Below are 19,968 nucleotides of genomic sequence, written 5' to 3' on the forward strand. Positions count from 1 at the left end.
CGGTACTAAAAAGGCGTGGGAGTTGAGTTCGAGTGAAATAGAGCTAGATGTTATCGATGTTAACAAACGCTCGGTGGAAAATTTTTCTTTTCTTCGGTAGGCTAGGTTGTAACCTATTCCAATGTAAAGAATGTACGTTTTTAAATTACCTAATTTGTGAAGGAAATACGTTTATTAACAAAAATTTAATCGTATATTAACGTAAAAATAGTTAATTATTTTGAGGCAAATGTTTTAAATTTAATAAAAATATTCTGAATTAATAAGAGAGATAAAGAATAAAGAGAGATGATATAACTTCAAAAGAAAAATAACAAATCTATTACAATATAGTAAAAAAAGAGGGGCTAACAAACGGGAAGACAGTAGAGAACCAAGCCGTAAGAGAGTAATCCCTATGTTACGACGATAACTTCTCGGAGATTTAACACGTTTCACTATATCAAATCCAAAAACCTTCCGCTTCTAATTTTCTGTTGATGTTTTTTTTGCAATATTTATACATAATTCTATTCACTTGGTACTCTTTCATTTGTATAGCAGTATCAGTTTTCTTGCATTTATGCAAAAATGATCAAACCGGTTTTAATGGAATAAATAGGACAGTTTATTTTAACTTTGACTCATAACTTAGATGTGTCTTAACGTAACTATTTACATTCAGGCTAAACCGTCTTTATAAAAAAAAAAAAGTTTTTATGTATCCCTAAGGATGATTTTTAAGAAATATAAATTAACGGAACAAATATTAGCTAAAAATTTACAGGGATTTTTTTTTTACAAATTTTAATATGGATTCCATTCAGATTCTAAACTCTATTTGTTATTTGTTCTCTAAGGATTATTGATAATCAGTAAAGGTTTTAACAGGAAAAATTTAATCGATTCAAATTTTATCAAATCAATCTTTGAATGAAACATTTTTTGAAATTTCAAACAAGGGTGGTTCCATTCTACAAAAAAGTATATGGATTTTTTTATAATTAAACAACTTAAAACACGCTTTTTTTACACAAAACAGGGGCTGTACAAATTAACTGTTTACTGATACAATTTTTCAAAAAATTGCATTGGATAAAAATTAAAGTTTATAAACGCGGGTTTCCAATTTGTCTACTTCTCATCTCTCATTTTTTTTACTAAATGCTCAGAATTCCATGATTTTTTTTATTTTCTTATAAATATATAAGTTGAAAAGTTTTTAAATCTTAAGTCACATTAGGCTATTTTTTGTTCAACATCATCATACCTTAATATCTAATTTTTGTACGATAATAATACAGTCATCCGTTATTTACATAATTTTCATGTAAAACTATAAAAAAAAAACCTTTGTAGAGTTTACGGTAAAAATAACAATAATTCTACAATCCAAAGAGCCTTGTCCACTCTAAACAATGTGGCTGTTACGTAATTTTTCTAGTTTTTCGTTTTGAGTAAATTTTTAACTGCTTTATTCAACCTATGGGGACAGTTTTTTGTTTTTTAATCTACGCCATTTTATTTGCTAATGTTTTTATCTCAGAGTTTTTATTGCATCATAAATCTTCAGATATTTTTTTATGGTATATGAGCAGAGAATGAATGTAGGTAATCAGTCACATGTGTTTGTGTTTCGTAAGTACTTCTTATTATTGTTTAGGTTTCTTTTTAGGATGTTCTGCTTAAATTAAATCTTCGTAGAAACGTCATGAAAAAAATCCAAAGTAAACTTCTGAGAAACGTTTATACAGGAAATTTCGTTCCGAAAAGAGAGTAAGAAATTTTACAGATGAAGAGAATTTTTCCTTAGAGGAAGAAAAAATTTTCCGGTTGGTTATTTAACATCTTTATTTAGGCTAATATTCCATATCTAAAGATTAAGCGTAGTGTAATGTCTTTGTTGAATTTGTACTGTATATTTAATTCTCTAGGTTCGATGTATATAACTTCAAAAAATTGTATTCGCATTCCTAGTGTACCACTAAGAGAGTGTCTTTATTCTGTATACTCTTTTCCCGTGTTATTACTACATTTTGTTCATAAAATAGGATCAAAGAGTACACAATATAATTATTGCAACGTTGTCGAATCTATTTAACAGTTAATTTGAACGTATTCCACTATTTATTTTCTTTATTATCTAAACAACTTACCTTTTTTTAGGGGGGGGGGTAAATTTTACTTTCCAGGCATCATAGCTCTGAAGCTATGCTGTAAGAATGGAAGTATGGTAATCAGTCAAAACATGAGGTATGGGTTTTTTCATTTCTCGAAGTTTCAACCCAGAAACCCCCCCCCACCAAAAAAAAAGTGGGGGATAATGTTCGTACGTATGTATTTGCGTGTTTGAAGCTTAATAATTTTTAATTGGATAAACCGATTTTGATCAAATATGACACAGACTCGTTTATAAGGGGCAGTTTGTTGGTAAAAGTTTGGGGTCAATATCTCCAGGGGATGGGGATAGATTATTACTTTTGGGTCAATTTTCTTAAAATTTTGCAAACATAACCCCACTTTATAAACTTCAGTAAATGCTTATCTTACCATTTAAAAAAAAATTGCCCCCAAATTCTCCTTTTCCAAAAATAAAAAAAAGTATATTTTTATTTATTGAATATCACTTAACCGAATTTTTTTGTGTCTTCCTAAGCATAGTTGTAGTGCAAGTGGCCCAAAAAAAAACTTTAGGGGCAATATTATTGGTGCGAGAGGATTAAGTTTAAAAATATTGATTTTTTAATTTTTTTTAGTTTATTTAAACTTTTAATAAAATAATCTTCTATATACTCGTACATAAAACTCTGATGTGGACACCACATGACTTCCTTGTACTCCTATTAAATTACATATAAACTTTTTTTTTTAATGAAAAGTACATAAAGTTTTATTTCATTAATAATTTCTGATTTTTTTTCATATATATTTTTTTATTGTTATTTTTGAAGTATTATTTATCGTAAAACGTTTTACAATCAGAGGTTAATAATTATTAAAAAATTAATATATTTAAATTAAAGAAAGAAAAGGAGATGAAATCTGATTCGAACTGATGTGCCTTCCCCTTGTAAGATCGAAATATTTCATTAATTAAAATTTTATTTGGCTGGTACTCGGGAACGAATGAATATAAGTACCACTTATGATGTATCGTTGAAAAGCTCTCAAGCTTATTACTGCAGTTGCAAATGTCCAAAAACCAGATATTTGGTTGGATTTTTGGCTTTTTTGGACCCTTTTGGTTCAGTCGATTGCAATCAAAAGGGGAAGTACACAATTAAATGTTACAACAGCCCTAAATTCAAAATTTCTACATCCTCCGCGTAATCGTTTTTGAGTTATGCGAGATACATACGAATAGACGTCACGCCTAAACTAATCAAAATGGATTCAGGAATGGTCAAAATGGATATTTCCTTTGAAATCTGAAAACCGAAATTTTTTCGCGATCACAATACTTCCTTTACTTCGTAAATGGAAGTAAAATTGAATGTTTGTTTCTCCCGTATGCGTTCCTATATCATTCATCCGATTGCGATGAAACTTTGGTGAGTTGTGCGCACGCCCGCGAAGGTTTCTGTATCTAGTTTGGACCCGCTAGGTGGCACTGGGATCGAGATATTTCGAAAATTGTATTTATGGTCCGATTTGGCTCATATTCAGATTATGTATTATAAAATGGCCTGTCTTGGCTCATATTCAGAATATATATAGATACGTAAAACGAAATGTTTTTTGGAAAAAGTGGACCCGCTAGGTGGCGCTGCGGGTCGAGATATTTCGAAAAACTCTATTTATCGTTCGATTTGGTTCATATTCGGAAATGTATTACTTACATGGAAAGTAATACCTCTTTTTTCTTTCCTTTTTTTTATACTACTATATTTAATTTAGTAAACGAAGTTTTAGGTTATTTATTTACACTTTTTTTCTATGATTTTAATTTTTTATGAGTTTAATGAATACGGAGGGGCCCAGAGTTCAGAGCCCCCGTAGTTAGACGGGAAGGGCAAGTGAAGCGAGTCTTGACTGGCTAAACATCCCTGATCGCTATGGGAAATACAGGTCACATATAGCGCGGGCGAAGCCGCGACGGGTCTGCTAGTATTACTATAGAATTTCATCATAATTCACCCACCCAGAAAATAAATGTTAGTAACTTTTTATTGATTGTATATTTTTCAGTGGAATTTTGTTAAAATTCCTTTTATTCAACATATTAAATGTAGAAAAAAATAAAAATTTGGGAGATGATTTTGGTGTTGGAAGCAGAAAAAAGTAAAAAATATCGATATTTTGAATTAAAAAAAAAAATGTATTATTTTCTGACTATAAGAATAAATAAGCAATGTCAGTAATGTAAAACGACTTTGTTGTCAGCGTTTTTTATTTAAAGTTACTTCAGCTCTTTATTTAATTGTGGAATTATTATTCGACTACAGATTACATTAGCATTTTTCTGGCGCAAAAAAATTAATATCGTATACAAAAAAGAAGTAAGGTAATAACTTTTTTCAAGCGAAGTTGGTTTTTTGTTATTTATTTCCTGAGGAAGAATTTTAGCGATAAAAATTAATGAAAATAAGAATTAAAATAATTTTTTTTAAATTGTTTTTTTCAAAATTCTTGTAACCGAATGAACAAGAGGTAATTCAACGGCATAAAACTTTAAAAAAATTTTTATTACTGTGTAGTTTCCTTATGAACTAAAAGTACAAGTACGATAAAATATACAGGTTATTTTTTACAAGAGAAAATAGTAATATAACAATAATTTAACAACGGCAAACAAATACGACTGATAAATGACAGTGAGAGGAACGTGATGGATCCACACAAGCTTTTTTTCGCTTTCCGATCGATTGAATAAGCTACGTTCTTACGCACGTCGTATTTGTATTCTATTGAAGTTGAACCGACATCAATAATGCACAAGAGTCGATTTGACAATTTTTCACCTACTCCTTCCTATCAATGTATCTTATAAAATATACAACGGTTTTTTTTTTAATTCTTTTATTAATTTACACTTTTGTTACTAATGATTATTGATTAATAATATTTATTTGTTTTAACGGAGTAATTAAACACACTAAATAATCTACATTAAAAAAAACACACAATTACCGATTACCGACTAATTTTCGGAGAAAGTTTACATGTATTACATCTACAGTAAAATAGAGTTTGGTCCTTCGTAACAAGGGAAGGTGTTATAAAAAATGTTTAAGGTACCAAAAAGAAACATGGCTCGTTGGTATGATTATATAAATAATAATTAAAAAACCCACTTACCAACAATTTTTTATGCGTTGAAGCGCCTTCGGAATAGAATTCCATCATCAGGAACTTAAAAATGTATATTATATTGTTTTATTAAGAATATAATATACATTTTTAAATAATATACATTTTTAAATGTGTATTATATTGTTTTATTAAGAATATAATATACATTTTTAAGTTTCTGATAATGGAATTCTATTCCGAAAGCGTTTCAACGCATAAAAAATTGTTGGTAAGTGGGTTTTTTAATTATTAATTAAATTATATTGTTTCGTATATAATATTCTAGATTTTTTTGTTTGGTATATCTTTTTTTTCCTGTTTAGCCTCCGGTAATTACCGTTCAGATAATACTTCAGAGGATGAATGAGGATGATATGTATGAGTGTAAATGAAGTGTAGTCTTGCACAGTCTCAGTTCGACCATTCCTGAGATGTGTGGTTAATTGAAACCCAACCATCAAAGAACACCGTTATCCACGATTTAAATCCGTTTAAAAATAACTGAGTGTTCTAGGAATTAAACGCAGGAACTCTCGACCTCCAAATCAGCTGATTTGGGAAGACACGTTCACCATTAGACCAACCCGGTTGTTTGGTATATCTATCTTTAACCAAAGAGACGCCTATATACTGTACATTTTATACAAATAAAGTTTTCCTCTGTTCGAGTCGAAGCAGCGTATTTAACACAGTATCAGAATAGAAAAGGGGTATATTAATTGGTTGTTTTATATCATTTGTCCTAGTGTTCGTATTTCTTAATGGTATGGCGCATCCGTCCAAAAAACCCTTTTTTATATTTGACTAAAGAGGAATGCCACAGGAAACCTGTTTAGTCCTTATTTCCCGTACTAATCATGACATGGGATGTTTTTAATGCTTAGAAATGGCTATGTTCATTTTTAAAATGATTTCTGACTCATGGCAGATCGTCTATAATCATTATGATTGCGTATTTTAATATATACATGCAAATATATCCAAATTCAGTCTCTCTACATGGCACGATAATTTTGTTTAGTAAGGAAATACGTTTAGACGTTTTGACATATCTAGGAAGTATAAATCGGAAAAATAGTGGTCTTTACGCGACTCACATAGGCATTAAAAAGTTAATAATATTTTTGTTTTTATTCTAGTAATAATACGTTATCACTACATTATTAAATTGCCGAAGTTAATAGAAAAACATATTGCAGAATAAAATAAAAGTACCCTCGAGTTTTACCGTTATTATAAAATAAATTATTATAATCAACCAAAGCCGTCGGCCAAGATAAAAGCGACTAGTATAGATGAAATACATAAGTAATGGCCCATAAGTTAGAACGAGTTAGAACTCATAAGTGTTAAAACCAACCCACCGGGTTGGTACTAGACCAACCCGGTGGACGGGTTTTCGCAAATCAGCTGATTTCGAAGTCGAGAGTTCTAAAGTTCAAATCCTAGTAAAGGTAGTTAATTACTTTTATACGGATTTGAATACTAGATCGTGGATACCGGTGTCATTTGGTGGTTGAATTTCAATTAACCACACATTTCAGAAATGGTCGACCTGAGACAAGACAAGACTACATTTCATTTACACTTATTCATCCTTTGAAGCAATACCTGATGGTGATTCTCGGAGGCTAAACGGGAAAAATGTTTTCGCTGATATTTTATGTAAATGTTTATTATGTACTTGCATCTTTCGTAACAAATCATATTTACAAAGTACTTTGAGATGAACTGGGTGCAAGCTTTTCAATTTTTGACTGGTGGCTTTATTTATTTAACAAATCAATAAATGTAACTGCGAAAAATTTTACTTTATGTAAACATTCTTATAAGAATCTATAAATCAGTTTAAAAACAATATATCTCGGAATCTCAAATCTTGCTATTTAAATTAAATTTATTTAGGTGTTGAGCACATATTATGCAAATCACTAATGGTTAAAATGCTTTCTACGCCATTATTTAGGTGTAATGTAGTTAAATAAGATTACATTGATTAGATCAGCAGACTATGATCATGAAGCTACGATATCGTAAATCATTATTGTAGTGCAGCAGGATTCTACTACAGGATTTAACAATTTTTACATACCTCTTTAGTACCAATTTTTTAATTTTTTTCTTAGAAATGAGGCACGATCCGGAATATCAGTGTCAAATTTTCAACGATATATAGCATAATAGTAGAAATCTTTTTTATAGGAGCTCTTTTAACATTTCTGATTCATTTCTTCTTCAGGATGAAAATTTATCCTGGGATTTTCCAATAATATTTAATTTATAATCATCTTCCCTTTCTTGAAATTTTTCTTACTGCTACATTTGAAATCTATGCAAAAAAATGTATTTATAATTTTAAATATATCCTGGGCAAACGTTTGAACCAGCGGTGATACTGTAAAGATGCAGTCAACTAATACAAAACTTTAAGACCTATTGACGATATTTTTCACAGTAATCAATTGCAGTGAAGAAATATTAATACCAATAGAAACATTTTACCAAATAGATGGATATTGTTCATTGAAAAATACATTCTTACGTAAAAATTATATCTATAGCAATGGTGATGAAATTAACCAACATTGAAGCTGAATTAAATTGAATTGTAAATGTTCGTATAAATACAGTGTCAGTGTAGTAATTAATATACAATTAATTCACTTAAATATTACATTTAAATTATGAACTTTCAATTAATTAACTACTGTCGATACCATCATTTCTGTTAAACATTCATACACAAACATAACAAACAAGTTGCATCGTAAAACAAGTTGCGAAGGAAGAAACACACCATGCTTACGAAGGAAGAAAAAACAAGAATATTTACCAAAGAAAGAATTTTTTAAACAAATGAAATATTGTGGAAAGATCCTTTCTACTGATATGCATATATATTCATATAAGAAATAATACAACTTGTTTGTAAAAACAATAACTTGGATTACTTTTACAAAAATGGGGAGAAAAAAATATTCCTATACATTTTGTTCAAAGAACAGAGGCTAAATAATGGATAAGAACAATGTAAGGTGTCATTGACCGATAGCAACAAAACTAATAAACTGCTGAAGTATTCTTTAGTAATTACGAGATCTTAAGACATCTTAATACGTCTCTAATTGCTAGCTATCAGCTTACATCACGTCTTGAAACGGTTATTAACATTTCAATACACGCCTGCTTTTTATTAAAAAAAAGAAGAATATTGTGATTAACTAGTAATTTGTTTATGTGAATATAAATCGATAAAATAAAATAAAAACTCTCTGATTTGCAATTATTCGGATTTTAATTCTTTTAGGGTGGGTACTCACTAGTATTTGAAAGATACAGCGGAAAGTGGGGTTTAAATACATTTTGCCAATTTACAGACCATTTTTCTTATAAAATCTATAATTGTTAAAAAATTAATTTTTGAAATTTATTTAATGGTAATATTTAATTTAATAGCAATAAATATTTTCTAAAAATATCAATTCCTACAGAAATGTTGATAATATAAAAGTGATGATTAATACAAACCCTTGTAAAACACTTACTGTGTGAAGAAAAAAAAGTTTTTGCCCGGAATCCAGAAAAAATTTATATACAAAGAAACTAAATACCATTTGCTACCCTCAAAATTTTCTAAAACATAATTCGTTTGCTTCCAACGAAGAGAAAAAATATTTAATAAATGAAGTCGTACAAAACTTAAAAATGACAAAAATTAATTTCCACTCGTCCGTTTCAATTACAAATAATAAACAGTAAAATAATATTTCTCAACTAGATGCTGCTCTTAACGATTGAATTGAATAGATTTCTTGTTTTTCTAAACCAGTTGTTTGTTATGTTTTGAAACAGCTCCGGTATTTTAAATCCCTGGGTTTGTGAACCGTCACAACTACCGCTACTGGGCAGGAGAAGATCCTCTTGTTTTCCCTGGAAAAAATGCAGTATCGGCTCAAAGTAACGGTCTGGTGACGGATGACTTCGGACAGGATTGTGGATCCATTCATTCTTCACGTTACCATGAATGCTGGAACTTACTTTAATTATGCTGCAAGATGAAATCTAGCAAGTTGTCAGTGTTTGGGAAAATGTTGAAGATTTGATTTTCATGCAGTATGACGCCCGTTCACATTTTAGTACTGTCACTGGTGAATGGCTGAATACCCAATTTTTCGGTAGAAGATAGGTGGGTTGTCGTGGTCCGTATAAGTGGCCAGTCAAAAGTCTTGACTTAAAACCTTGTGAATTTTTTTTGAGGGTTGGTTAAAGGAGCAAGTGTACTGTACTAAACCCAAAAACCTTTGAAGAACTTCAATTAGATATACGTTATTCCACAAGAGTTCCTAGTGAAATCAGTTGACGCGATTCCTAGGCGGCTCAAGAAGCTGGTAGCGAAATCTGGTGCCCATATCGAATTTTAAATAAAACCTCTGCTAAACGCTTTCCTCTCGTATCTATTTGTTGTAAAAATTACAAGAACTCTAGACTTCGAAATAGGTCATTTCTAAGTCGAGAGTTCTAAGGTTCAAATCCTAGTAACGGCAGTTACTTTTATACGGATTTGAATTCTACATCGTGGATACCGTTGTTCTTTGATAGTTGGGTTTCAATTAACCACATATCTCAGGAATGGTCGTCCTGAGACTGAACAAGATTACACTTCATTTACAATCATACATATCATCCTGATTCATCCTCTGAAGTAACTTTTTTTTTGTGGGCGAAAAACGCCTGGGCGTTATCTACGCCCGGAATTTTATTATTAAAAGGGTAAAATAACTCCAAAATAATAAAGTTTATAAGGTGTAAATGTAATTATAATCATATTACTAAAACAAGCCAAGAAGGCAAAATAAAACTCCAAACTAGTACCTCAGACGAAGTCGTTAAAATATAAAAGTTAAATAATCGAATAAAAAACTATATAAAACTTAACTAATTCCGATGGGTTGTGCAAAAGGTTCCCTCCCCGGATAGTAAAATTAAATACATAGAACCAAAAAAACCAAAATTGAAAGTAAAGGTTAAAAATTATTAAAAAAACTCTTCTAGCATAAAAATATAAATTATAAATATTAAATATTTTGTAGTAACCTGGTACTATGCAAAAAGAGAAACATCCGCCCAAAATTCTGTTATTATTGCACAAGACATCACGGACGTTTCTAGGTAGATTAAACTGACGACGCAACGCCGAAGTAATAAGTTACAGTGGTTCCGGAGGCTAAACAGAAAAAAAAGTAAAAATGATAGTTAATAAAATATAAATAATTTGTAATGGGGAGTAACTTTACAGTTATCTGTATAGACCTATTTCACTGTAAAATAATTAAATCCGCTTAAAAGATGTGAAACGTTATACGGCAGAAATATATTTTTACATTTGTGTTAAAAAGGCGGAAATTATTCATTGTTTTAGTTGATCAATTTTTTCTTATGAAAATTTTATAAAAACATGAGCGTTGTTCTTTTATCAGATTTTTTTTATGAGTTTGACTGTTTGCATTTGTTGGCTTATTTACTACAGGATTTATAATGAGAGTTTTAAACCAATCTAGCTTGAATGAATGAATGAATGATTTTTAAAGTGGCACTTAAATAATTAATGGTAAATTCCTAATTGAAATTCCTTCATTTCAATTCATAATCCAGCATGAGCTTTCTAGCAATTAAAAAAATCTATTATATTGTAATACATGTTTTCTCTACCACTTTTTGTAATTTGTTACTATTCTGGTCTATCGCTTGATAATAGCTGTATATAAAACTATAAAAGTTGATTTTTATCTTTATAAACCAGTAATAATCAATAATAATTAATTATAGTCTTACACTTTAGTAGACGCATTAATCATATTATTATTATAAAGTATACATGTCTGTATTATAAATAAAAAACAAACAAAACCATTATATATAAACAAGTTGTCAACATATACTTCGTAGTTTCTTGAAACAATTTTTTATTAATTTTTTTGTAGAATTTTTTTCTGAACGAACATTAATTAGCAAAAATATCCTGCAATTTTAGTACGATAACAAAAACTCCTAGTAATACAATGACGGGATTATTTATTTCGTAAATCTTCAAAATTAAAAAAAAAAATTAAATTACATATTGCTGAAAGTAACGTATAAGAGAATTTATTTACTATCAACTTGTTCAATTTTATTTATTACTAGCAGTTCCGGCAGTGCTTCATTATTGGTAGATTTGACTATATATACTAAATGAACGCAATTGAAAGTTTGATAAAATATTAACAAAATGAAAGTTACGGAATTTCACAAAATTTAACCTTTACCTTTCTCCCCGTTCCTTTCCCCAATTCCACCTTTCCCCTTCCATTTCCATGTCCCCTTTTCCATTTTTCCCATCTTCCCTTTTCCGATTTTACCCTTTCTCCCTTTTTCCCCCGCGCGTAAATAGGTCCAGTAGTTTTTTTACTCTATAGCGGACACACATATCGGAAACATTGAAATGGAGTCGTAAAATATTTAGTATAGCGTTTGTTGCTTTTACGTCCAACAGATACCGCTTTTTTTAAAAAAAAAACATGTTTTTACCTATCACACGTGTGACATCTTTGGTATATAAATAGTAGGTATATAAAAACACGCGCGTATTCGAATGCAACGATTTGTCAAAATTTCAAAACAATCGGTGAAAAACTTTCGGAGATTTAAGATTTTGAACAAACAAACAGTTACATTTTTATTTATATAGATTGAAGAACGTTTGATCAAATCCTGTCGTGTATTTTGTTAAAGCTTTTAGTCGCTACAAGAAATTATTTTCTTTTTAAATGTTGTTTATTGTTTTTTCTCGATTTTTCGAAGGTAGAAGTAATGAAGTCCTATACATGCGGGAACAAATTTTAAACGAAACTTCTTTTTTAACTTTCATCTTTTTCGGATAAACTGTTTTGTTCTTTATATTGGACACAAAAAATTTCAGTATTTTGCTTCACCTGTATATTTAAAATTTTATTCAAGTTTTTTATTTATTTATTAGAAAATATTTTTCCTAAATCTGTTTGATTTGATATCAATTAGATTTGATTTGTACTGACTTGCACAGTAGAAATTAAAATAAATAAGAATATCAAGAAGTAAGCAGGCATTTAATAAATAGGGAAGGCTTCTTTTTTTTTTTGTTTAGTTTCTGGAACCACCGCGATGTATTACTTCAGAGGATGAATGAGAATGATATACATGAATGTAAATGAACTCTAGTTTTTTATAGTCTCCAGTCGATCATTCCTGAGATGTACGGTTAGTTGAATACCCATCCACCAAAGAATCTCCGGTATCCACTATCTGGTATTCAAATCCGTATACAAGTAACTACCTTTACTAGAATTTGAACCTTAGACTTCGAAATCAGCTGATTTGCAATGACGAGTTCACCACTAGACCAATCCGGTAGGTAAGAAGGTAAGACTGCTGTGTGGAAAGTTATGCTTAGCGTTAAGAAAGAGATGAATAAAATATTTTATTTGGAGTGTGATACTCTACGGAGCTGAAACATGGACGATGAGAAAGGCAGACAAAAAACAAATTGAGATTTGAGATGAGGGTGTGGTGCACAATGATAAATGTTAGATGGCAAGACAATATAACAAAGAAGTATTAAGGAGAATCTGAGAGAACAGGAAAGTGCTAAATGTGATTGAATATAGAAAAAGCTAGGACCTTTTTTGAGAAGAAGGTGTTTATTAGTGATTGTGTTAGAAGGCTTGGTTAATGGAAGGAAAGGAAGAGGAAGGAAGAGATTTCAAAATGGATGGGATTATGGAAAATTGAAATTATACGGAAGGAAAGTGGTTAGCAAAGGATAGATCAAGGTGGAGAGTAGCAGTCAGGACCTACCCTAATGGCGGAACATTATGAAAGAGTGATTGATTTGATAGCCCCCATATGATGAATTTTAAACAAATTTTTGTTTTCTCGGCTATCGGTATAAAGGGAAATTATATAGATCGGTAGTAGTTATTTTTTTTGCAAATTTCGACGGTTTGTGATCTCCTTAATCCAAAAAACGTATAAAAAAAAATCATAGAAATTTCTGAAGATGTATATAAACGTGTCATATGTAATACTTATGTATGTATGTTAGCTTGGATTTTCATTCATTTCTCTGGATTGGCTCAACATAGATTTTTCAAAAATGTCTCAAAACAGTTTTACATATAAGGCACTGATTCATTATTTTGTTATTTTTTGTTAAAATTATTTACACCAGTTAGATTTTTTAAAATCGATGTAGTATTTTTTAATAAGTCCGATAATAATAAATTAAAACGAAATTTATAAATATAAGTTTAACCAACACAAAAATTTAAAATTTTCGATTAAGTTTTAGATTTTAAGTTTACTCGATTGTCAGATATCTATTTGAAAAAAAAACCATTTCTGTCGTGGTTCCGAAATGTACGGGAGTAATGAAAAATGTTAGACGTTACACTAGGAGAAAGAATAAGGCTTCTAGCTCAGTCGCGTAAATCTCCTTTTTATTACTTTATTTATAAAACTTAAAACGATGCATAATACGAGAGGTTATCTCTAAAGTAATGACCGTTTCACTTTCAAAAAAATTTATTCTGAAAACTTTATAAATATTTTTTATTTCTCTTAAACTACATTCCTTATACTATTTCTCTATATAATCACTACTTGAATTTAGATATTTATCGTAGCGATACATCAGGTTTAATATACCCTCGTCGTATTCTTCTGCCGCCAGTCCATTTAGCCACTGATAACCAGTATTTTTAAGTTCATCGTCATCCGCGAATTGATTACCACTCAAAACTTCTTTCAATTTCCCAAACAAATGGCAATCAGAAGGAGCTAAGTCCGGACTATATGATGGGCGATCGTAAGTTTCCCATCCAAATGCTCTCAGTAAATCACGTGTCGGACCCGCAACATGTGGACATGCATTATCGTGCAGCAGGATGACGTCGTCGGACAACCGTCACGTTGCCGATTTTGAATGGCGCGCCGTGAGTTACGTAGAGTTTCGCAGTAGGCTTTTGCATTTATAATCGTTCCACGTGGCATGAAATCAATCAACGGTATTCTAAACCGATCCCAAAAGACTGTGGCCATCAGTTTGTATCGAAGTGGATGTGGCTTGATCTTTGTTGGTCTGGTTGGTGATTGAGGCTGACGCCATTCACATAACTGCCGTTTTCTCTCTGGCGTGTAACACGAAATCCATGTTACATCGCCGGTAATAATTGAATAAAAAACTCGACACCTTTTTCTGTGTAGCGCATAAAAAATTCCAAAGTAGATCCCATTCGGATTTTCTTGTTACGTTCTTTTGAGACGTGCTGTACCCAACGTGCACAAACCTTTCTCAAGCCTAAATGGTCATGAACAATGCGACCAATAACAACTCTTGAAGCATCAGGAAAACGAAGGGCCAGGTCGGAAATCGTTGAGCGACGATCTTTTCTGATTTCATCAGAACGCGTTTCAACAAGTCCTCGGAGATTATCGAGGGGCCCCCCGAACGTTCTTCATCATGCACATTAATTCTGTTATTTTTAAACCTTTCACTCCATTTTCGGACGTTTTTTTCATTCATTACATTATTACCGTACACAGCAACCAACTGCTTATGAATTTCAGCCGGCTTAACGTTTTGATGGTTTAAAAAACGTATGATTCCACGTATTTCACAGTCAGCGGCAACATCGATTTTCCTATTCATTTTATAACGTAATAACTCAAGTAATAAAAGATAGTAAAACGCGATAACTTACAGACAACAATGCAGTGTGTACATTACTAGCGTGGCCATGAACGACACAGTTTCGCCAACCTTAAGGAGGGAAATTTCCCTGCGGTCTTTACTTTAGAGATATCCCTCGTAGATTAAATTACTATGCATTGTATTCAGAATAATATGATGCAGCTTTATCACTAATTAGTATCCTTTAAAGTAACGCCGTAGTTTCTTTAAGTAAAAAAGCTGACAACGAAGTTGTAATACTTTTCCGGTGTTCGTTATTTATTGGAAAAATAATGATACGAGTACATAAAAAAGTTATCTAAGATTACTTTTTTGGGTGGGGGTAATTTATGATGAAGTTTTATTATAAAATTATCATTATGTGTTTAAATAAATCTTTTAACAAATGTTTAAATAAACTTTTAATCATATTTAACGTTTAAATAAACCAAAAAAGTTTTACAAAATTAAAAAATGAATCGTTATTTTTAAATTCTGATCGGCTCCCACACCATTAATATTGCCTCCAAAGTATTTTTTATCAGGTCACTTTTACTATTGTTATTCCTAGGAAGACATAAAAAAAAAACTAAGCTTTTATCATATTTTTGGAGCGGAGGATATTTTGGAACAAATTAAAGAAAAAAAAAGTAAGATAGGCAACATTGGATTTAACATAAGCGGGGTTATATTTGCAAAGTATTGAGAAATTTAACCCCAAAAAACTATCTCTTCCCTCCCTAGAAATATTGATTCCAAATTATTTACCAACAAGCTGTCCCATATACACGAGTCTCAGTACATAATTTTTTCATCAAAATTGATTCATCCAGTCAAACGTTATTAAGATTCAACATTCCAACTCATTTTGTTTTGATTTTTGGGGTCTCTGGGTCATTACACGTCGGGAAAGTAAAAAAAAATATCATACCTCATTTTTTGACTGATTATCTTACTTTCTTCTTGCATAATAGTTCGAGAGCTATGAAAATATTACTGAAAATATTTTATATCTGTTAATATTTATTGAACAATTTTTTTTATTTTCATGATAAATTTAGTGTATTTTTATGAAGGAGAATGTCTTTTATTCAATTTGTGTTGAAAATTGATAAAGCGTACGTTTTCTTTTAAATTACTCTTAAATTCATTTTGATTATTTATTTATTAATAATAATAAGGTATTATTCTTATATGTTCTTTTTGTTAATTATAATTGTTAATTAATTTTTTTATTCTTTTTGTTTTGTTACAGAGGCCAGTCAGGCAGGTGTGCCGGATATGACGGCCATATCCGACATAGATGAGAACGGAATTAATCGGAATCTACAGGCTCGTTATGTTAAAGACATCATATACGTATCCTTTGAAATATTTTAATATTACTCCGAAACATTATGTAATAATTAATAAGTATTGTTGTCTAATATCGTAATCTTTCCCACCGATTACTTGTTACAATTTTATTACATAAATTTTTAATTAATTGCTATTTTCCTGTGTAGTAATCTTTTTTCTTCTTATAATATTAATAATGAAGCGTAATTTAGAGTTTAAAATTTTATAAGTATTTTTGAACTGTATATATATCTGTGTTATGAATTGGTCACTTAATTTTTATATTGTTCATACATTTTTATTTGCTTAATTAATTATTAAATTTAAAAAAAAAGATAATAATTGGGAATACTTATTCTCTAACGCTGTAGATTAAAGTATCCATCGATAACTCTGATCCCGTTCCAGTTACCGTCGGGTCACTAACCCTCCATCTTTGTCTGTTTTCCTCTCCTCTTTCACCTGCTGCCAATTATATCCTACCTTTCCCACACTGTCCTTAATTCCATCCCTCCATCTTACTCTGGGTTGTCCTCTGGCCCTTTTTCCATTTATTTTCAGCTCTTCCATTCTGATCAGTAGTTTCTCTCTATCCATCCTCTTTACGGATCAGTACCATCGCAAGCTCATTTTTTCTACTCTTATCGCATACTGTCCAATTCCTGGTCATTCCTTATACCCGAATTCCTCAGTCTGTCTCTTTTTGTTTTAATCACGTATTGTTGCTCTAGGAACGTTATCTCGTCAGCCTGAAACCTACTCCATTCTCTTTCTGTTATCATCCGTGATTCTGTTCCATATAAAACTACTGCTAGGTTTATAAGATTTGTACATCGTTATTTATGGTCTTTCTAGTATCTTCTTTTTTCGTAACAAGTGTTTCACAGTTTTGTGCAATTTCCTCCCTTTTACAGCCGTTTTGATATTACTTACTCTACTGATTTGATACTCTGCTTGATATTGTCTAGTGATTTTTAGTCCATACTTCTCCATTACCTTAGTCATTATTTATTCGTAGTTTCTTCATTTATGAATTAAATGTAAATATTTCGCTCATTAAATTTTTATTGGCTTTATTCTTTGAAAAATAATTAAAAACGTTAATCCAATTAATCTTAGATCGAAACTAATTTGTTTTTATTTTTTTTTATAATTCATACTATTCATTTAAGGATGATTTTAGATTCAAGGATTTAAATTGTACAGGGTAATTTTTATGATAATATTTGTTATTTGTTTGGTGTAGTCTAATGAAATTATTGTAAAAGTTATACGCTAATAATAAATTTTCTTAAAATAAGTACTTAAGAACTTAAAAAATATGTATTCATACTTTTACATTATGTGATTGTTTCCTTATTAGCATCCAGCCTACTTCTAAGACAAAATTATACATTCTTCTACTAAAATTTATAGTTCGCGAGTAAAAATTAAAGAATTCTGAACTTAATTGAATTAAATTCATAATATTTATCGTAGACTGTTTATACTGGTCCACATTAGGGCAAAAAATTTGTTTATTTGAAAATATCTAAAGTTTTTAATTTTTTTTCCATTGTTTATTAGTACAGTCTAAAAATAAAAAAGAACTTTGTTTCCACTATAAGTTTACAAATTAGAGCAAAGTCTTGGTCTGTATATAAACACAGTAAAACTCGTACTTGTTGATTTTTATGCAGTTACTAATAACTGTTCAAAAAAATAGCAATATCTTATTGGTGTACGTTATTATGCTTATTTCAATACGGCAAAAACAAAATTAAACTACACTTTCCTTAATTTCAAACTTGAAATAGTGTAACAAAAAGTACTTTACTTTTGTATAGTCATTAATCACTAGAATATTCTTCTAAATTTATTGGAAAACATTATCACACCTGATATACTATATATACTCAATTACCATATACACAATTTTGTCCGGAATCATGATTGTAAAAATAGCCTGCGCATCGTTCATGAATTATGTTTCATTGATGATTTAATCATTAAATTTACGTAATATGTACAATCCGTACAGAATTATAAGACAGAGCGCTTTTTTTTGACTACAAACCTACATCCAATGAAATAAAATGATTTAGATAAAACAAACATTTTGGCTATGACTAAAAAATTAAACTCTATTACGTGCGCGCTGCCCTTTGGATTTTTCCTCCGTAGGTTATTCTTATTTCATAGAAAACATTTTTATTGATAATTTTATTGTTACTTTATTGTCAGTTTTAATTATTTTGTACGGAAAAGTTTCGTGTATGTATAGAGTGAGTGAAAGAAAGAGACTGCGTTTAATCACTGTTGCAGAAATGTTATCTGTTGTTGCGTATGCAAAGGAACAAGGAAATCTGTTATAGGCAGGAAATTTGATATAGCAAAGTCCTGCATTTGTGAGTGGCGAAAAAAGGAAAACTAATTTTCCGTTGCCAATTAAAACAAGAGAGCATTTCGGCGGAAAACCTGAAATATCCAGAAATAGAAGAAAATCTTGTAGCGCGTATATAGAATATACATCAGTTTGGTTACGTGAATTCTTCAAAAATATGTCAGGTGAAAGATTTGGAAATCGTCTACGAATTAAATATCATTTGGGATAAATTTAAAGATAGCGTTAACTGGCTACGCCGGTATCTATGTCGACAAAGTTTTTTTTATTCGAACCAGGCCAACAGTATTACAGCGGTTGCCAGAAGCACACGAAGGTAAACCGACAAAGTTTCAAAGGTAGATCATAAATTTACGAAAAAGGAACAATTATTCCCTGGAACTAATTGGGAAAAATAATCCCTTTCGGCACGCCGGAAGGCGGAGGTAGATTTCAACGGTGCTAAGTAGGGTATAAAAAAGTTTTCCACCTTAAAGTTAAGAAAAACTTCAAATTTACTCAGTACGACAATGGTTGCATGTGTAAAAAGTTGCTCATTTTTAACATACGACAAGCCCCATCTTCTTACAATTCCAGCATTGACCCCCTGGGCCAATGGTTGGTGATATCAAAAAACTTTACTTAAATAAGTTTTAGGCCCTTATCCAAAGAAACTTTAAACAAATTCGATATTTTACTTAATAAGAAACAGCGGTATTTTGTTTTTTCGAAAACGACCATTTAAAATCAAACTTTGTAAACGCTACACAAACTGAATGGCCAACATGACACAAAACTACAATCTGGTAAAATTAAGAAACCGTCTTTGATACAGATTTGTGGGTGGATTAATGTAGCTCTGTCAGAAATACTGGATGATTTGATTTGAAGTTCATTCTAGAAAAGTTATATTTTCAACGCTGTCGATGAAAGTGAAGATGATTATTTGTGGTTAAGTGATTACGAAAATGATTGCAATTCTACGGATGACGGAAAATCGAGCATTAATGACAGTAATTTAGATAAATACTTGCTGTATAATTTCTGTACTTTTAATTAAATATTTACACTGCGGACTGATTTACTGACATTACGTAAATAACAAATACTGTTATACTTTCAATCTTCTACGGTAGTTTTGTTAATAAAATGAAAAAAAAAAATTTTTTACGTTTTTCAATTTTTCAAACCTGGAGCGTGTCACGTGAAATAAATATTGTTTCTGTATGCATTTAAAACACCGCATTTGAAA

At 30.6% G+C, this 19,968-nt stretch overlaps 1 protein-coding gene across 1 annotated transcript in view; it reads left to right on the plus strand.

Annotated features, from left to right (window-relative positions):
* Myo81F (unconventional myosin 81F) overlaps positions 1-19,968 on the plus strand; it is a 457,375-nt gene that overhangs the window by 85,612 nt on the left and 351,795 nt on the right. The window contains exon 2 of the mRNA XM_075366639.1: positions 16,272-16,375. Coding sequence (XP_075222754.1) covers positions 16,272-16,375 — 104 coding nt within the window. The remainder of the gene's footprint in view (positions 1-16,271; positions 16,376-19,968) is intronic.

The sequence above is a fragment of the Lycorma delicatula genome, chromosome 5 (genome assembly GCF_047948215.1).
Source record: "Lycorma delicatula isolate Av1 chromosome 5, ASM4794821v1, whole genome shotgun sequence".
NCBI classification, from domain to species: Eukaryota; Metazoa; Arthropoda; class Insecta; order Hemiptera; family Fulgoridae; genus Lycorma; species Lycorma delicatula.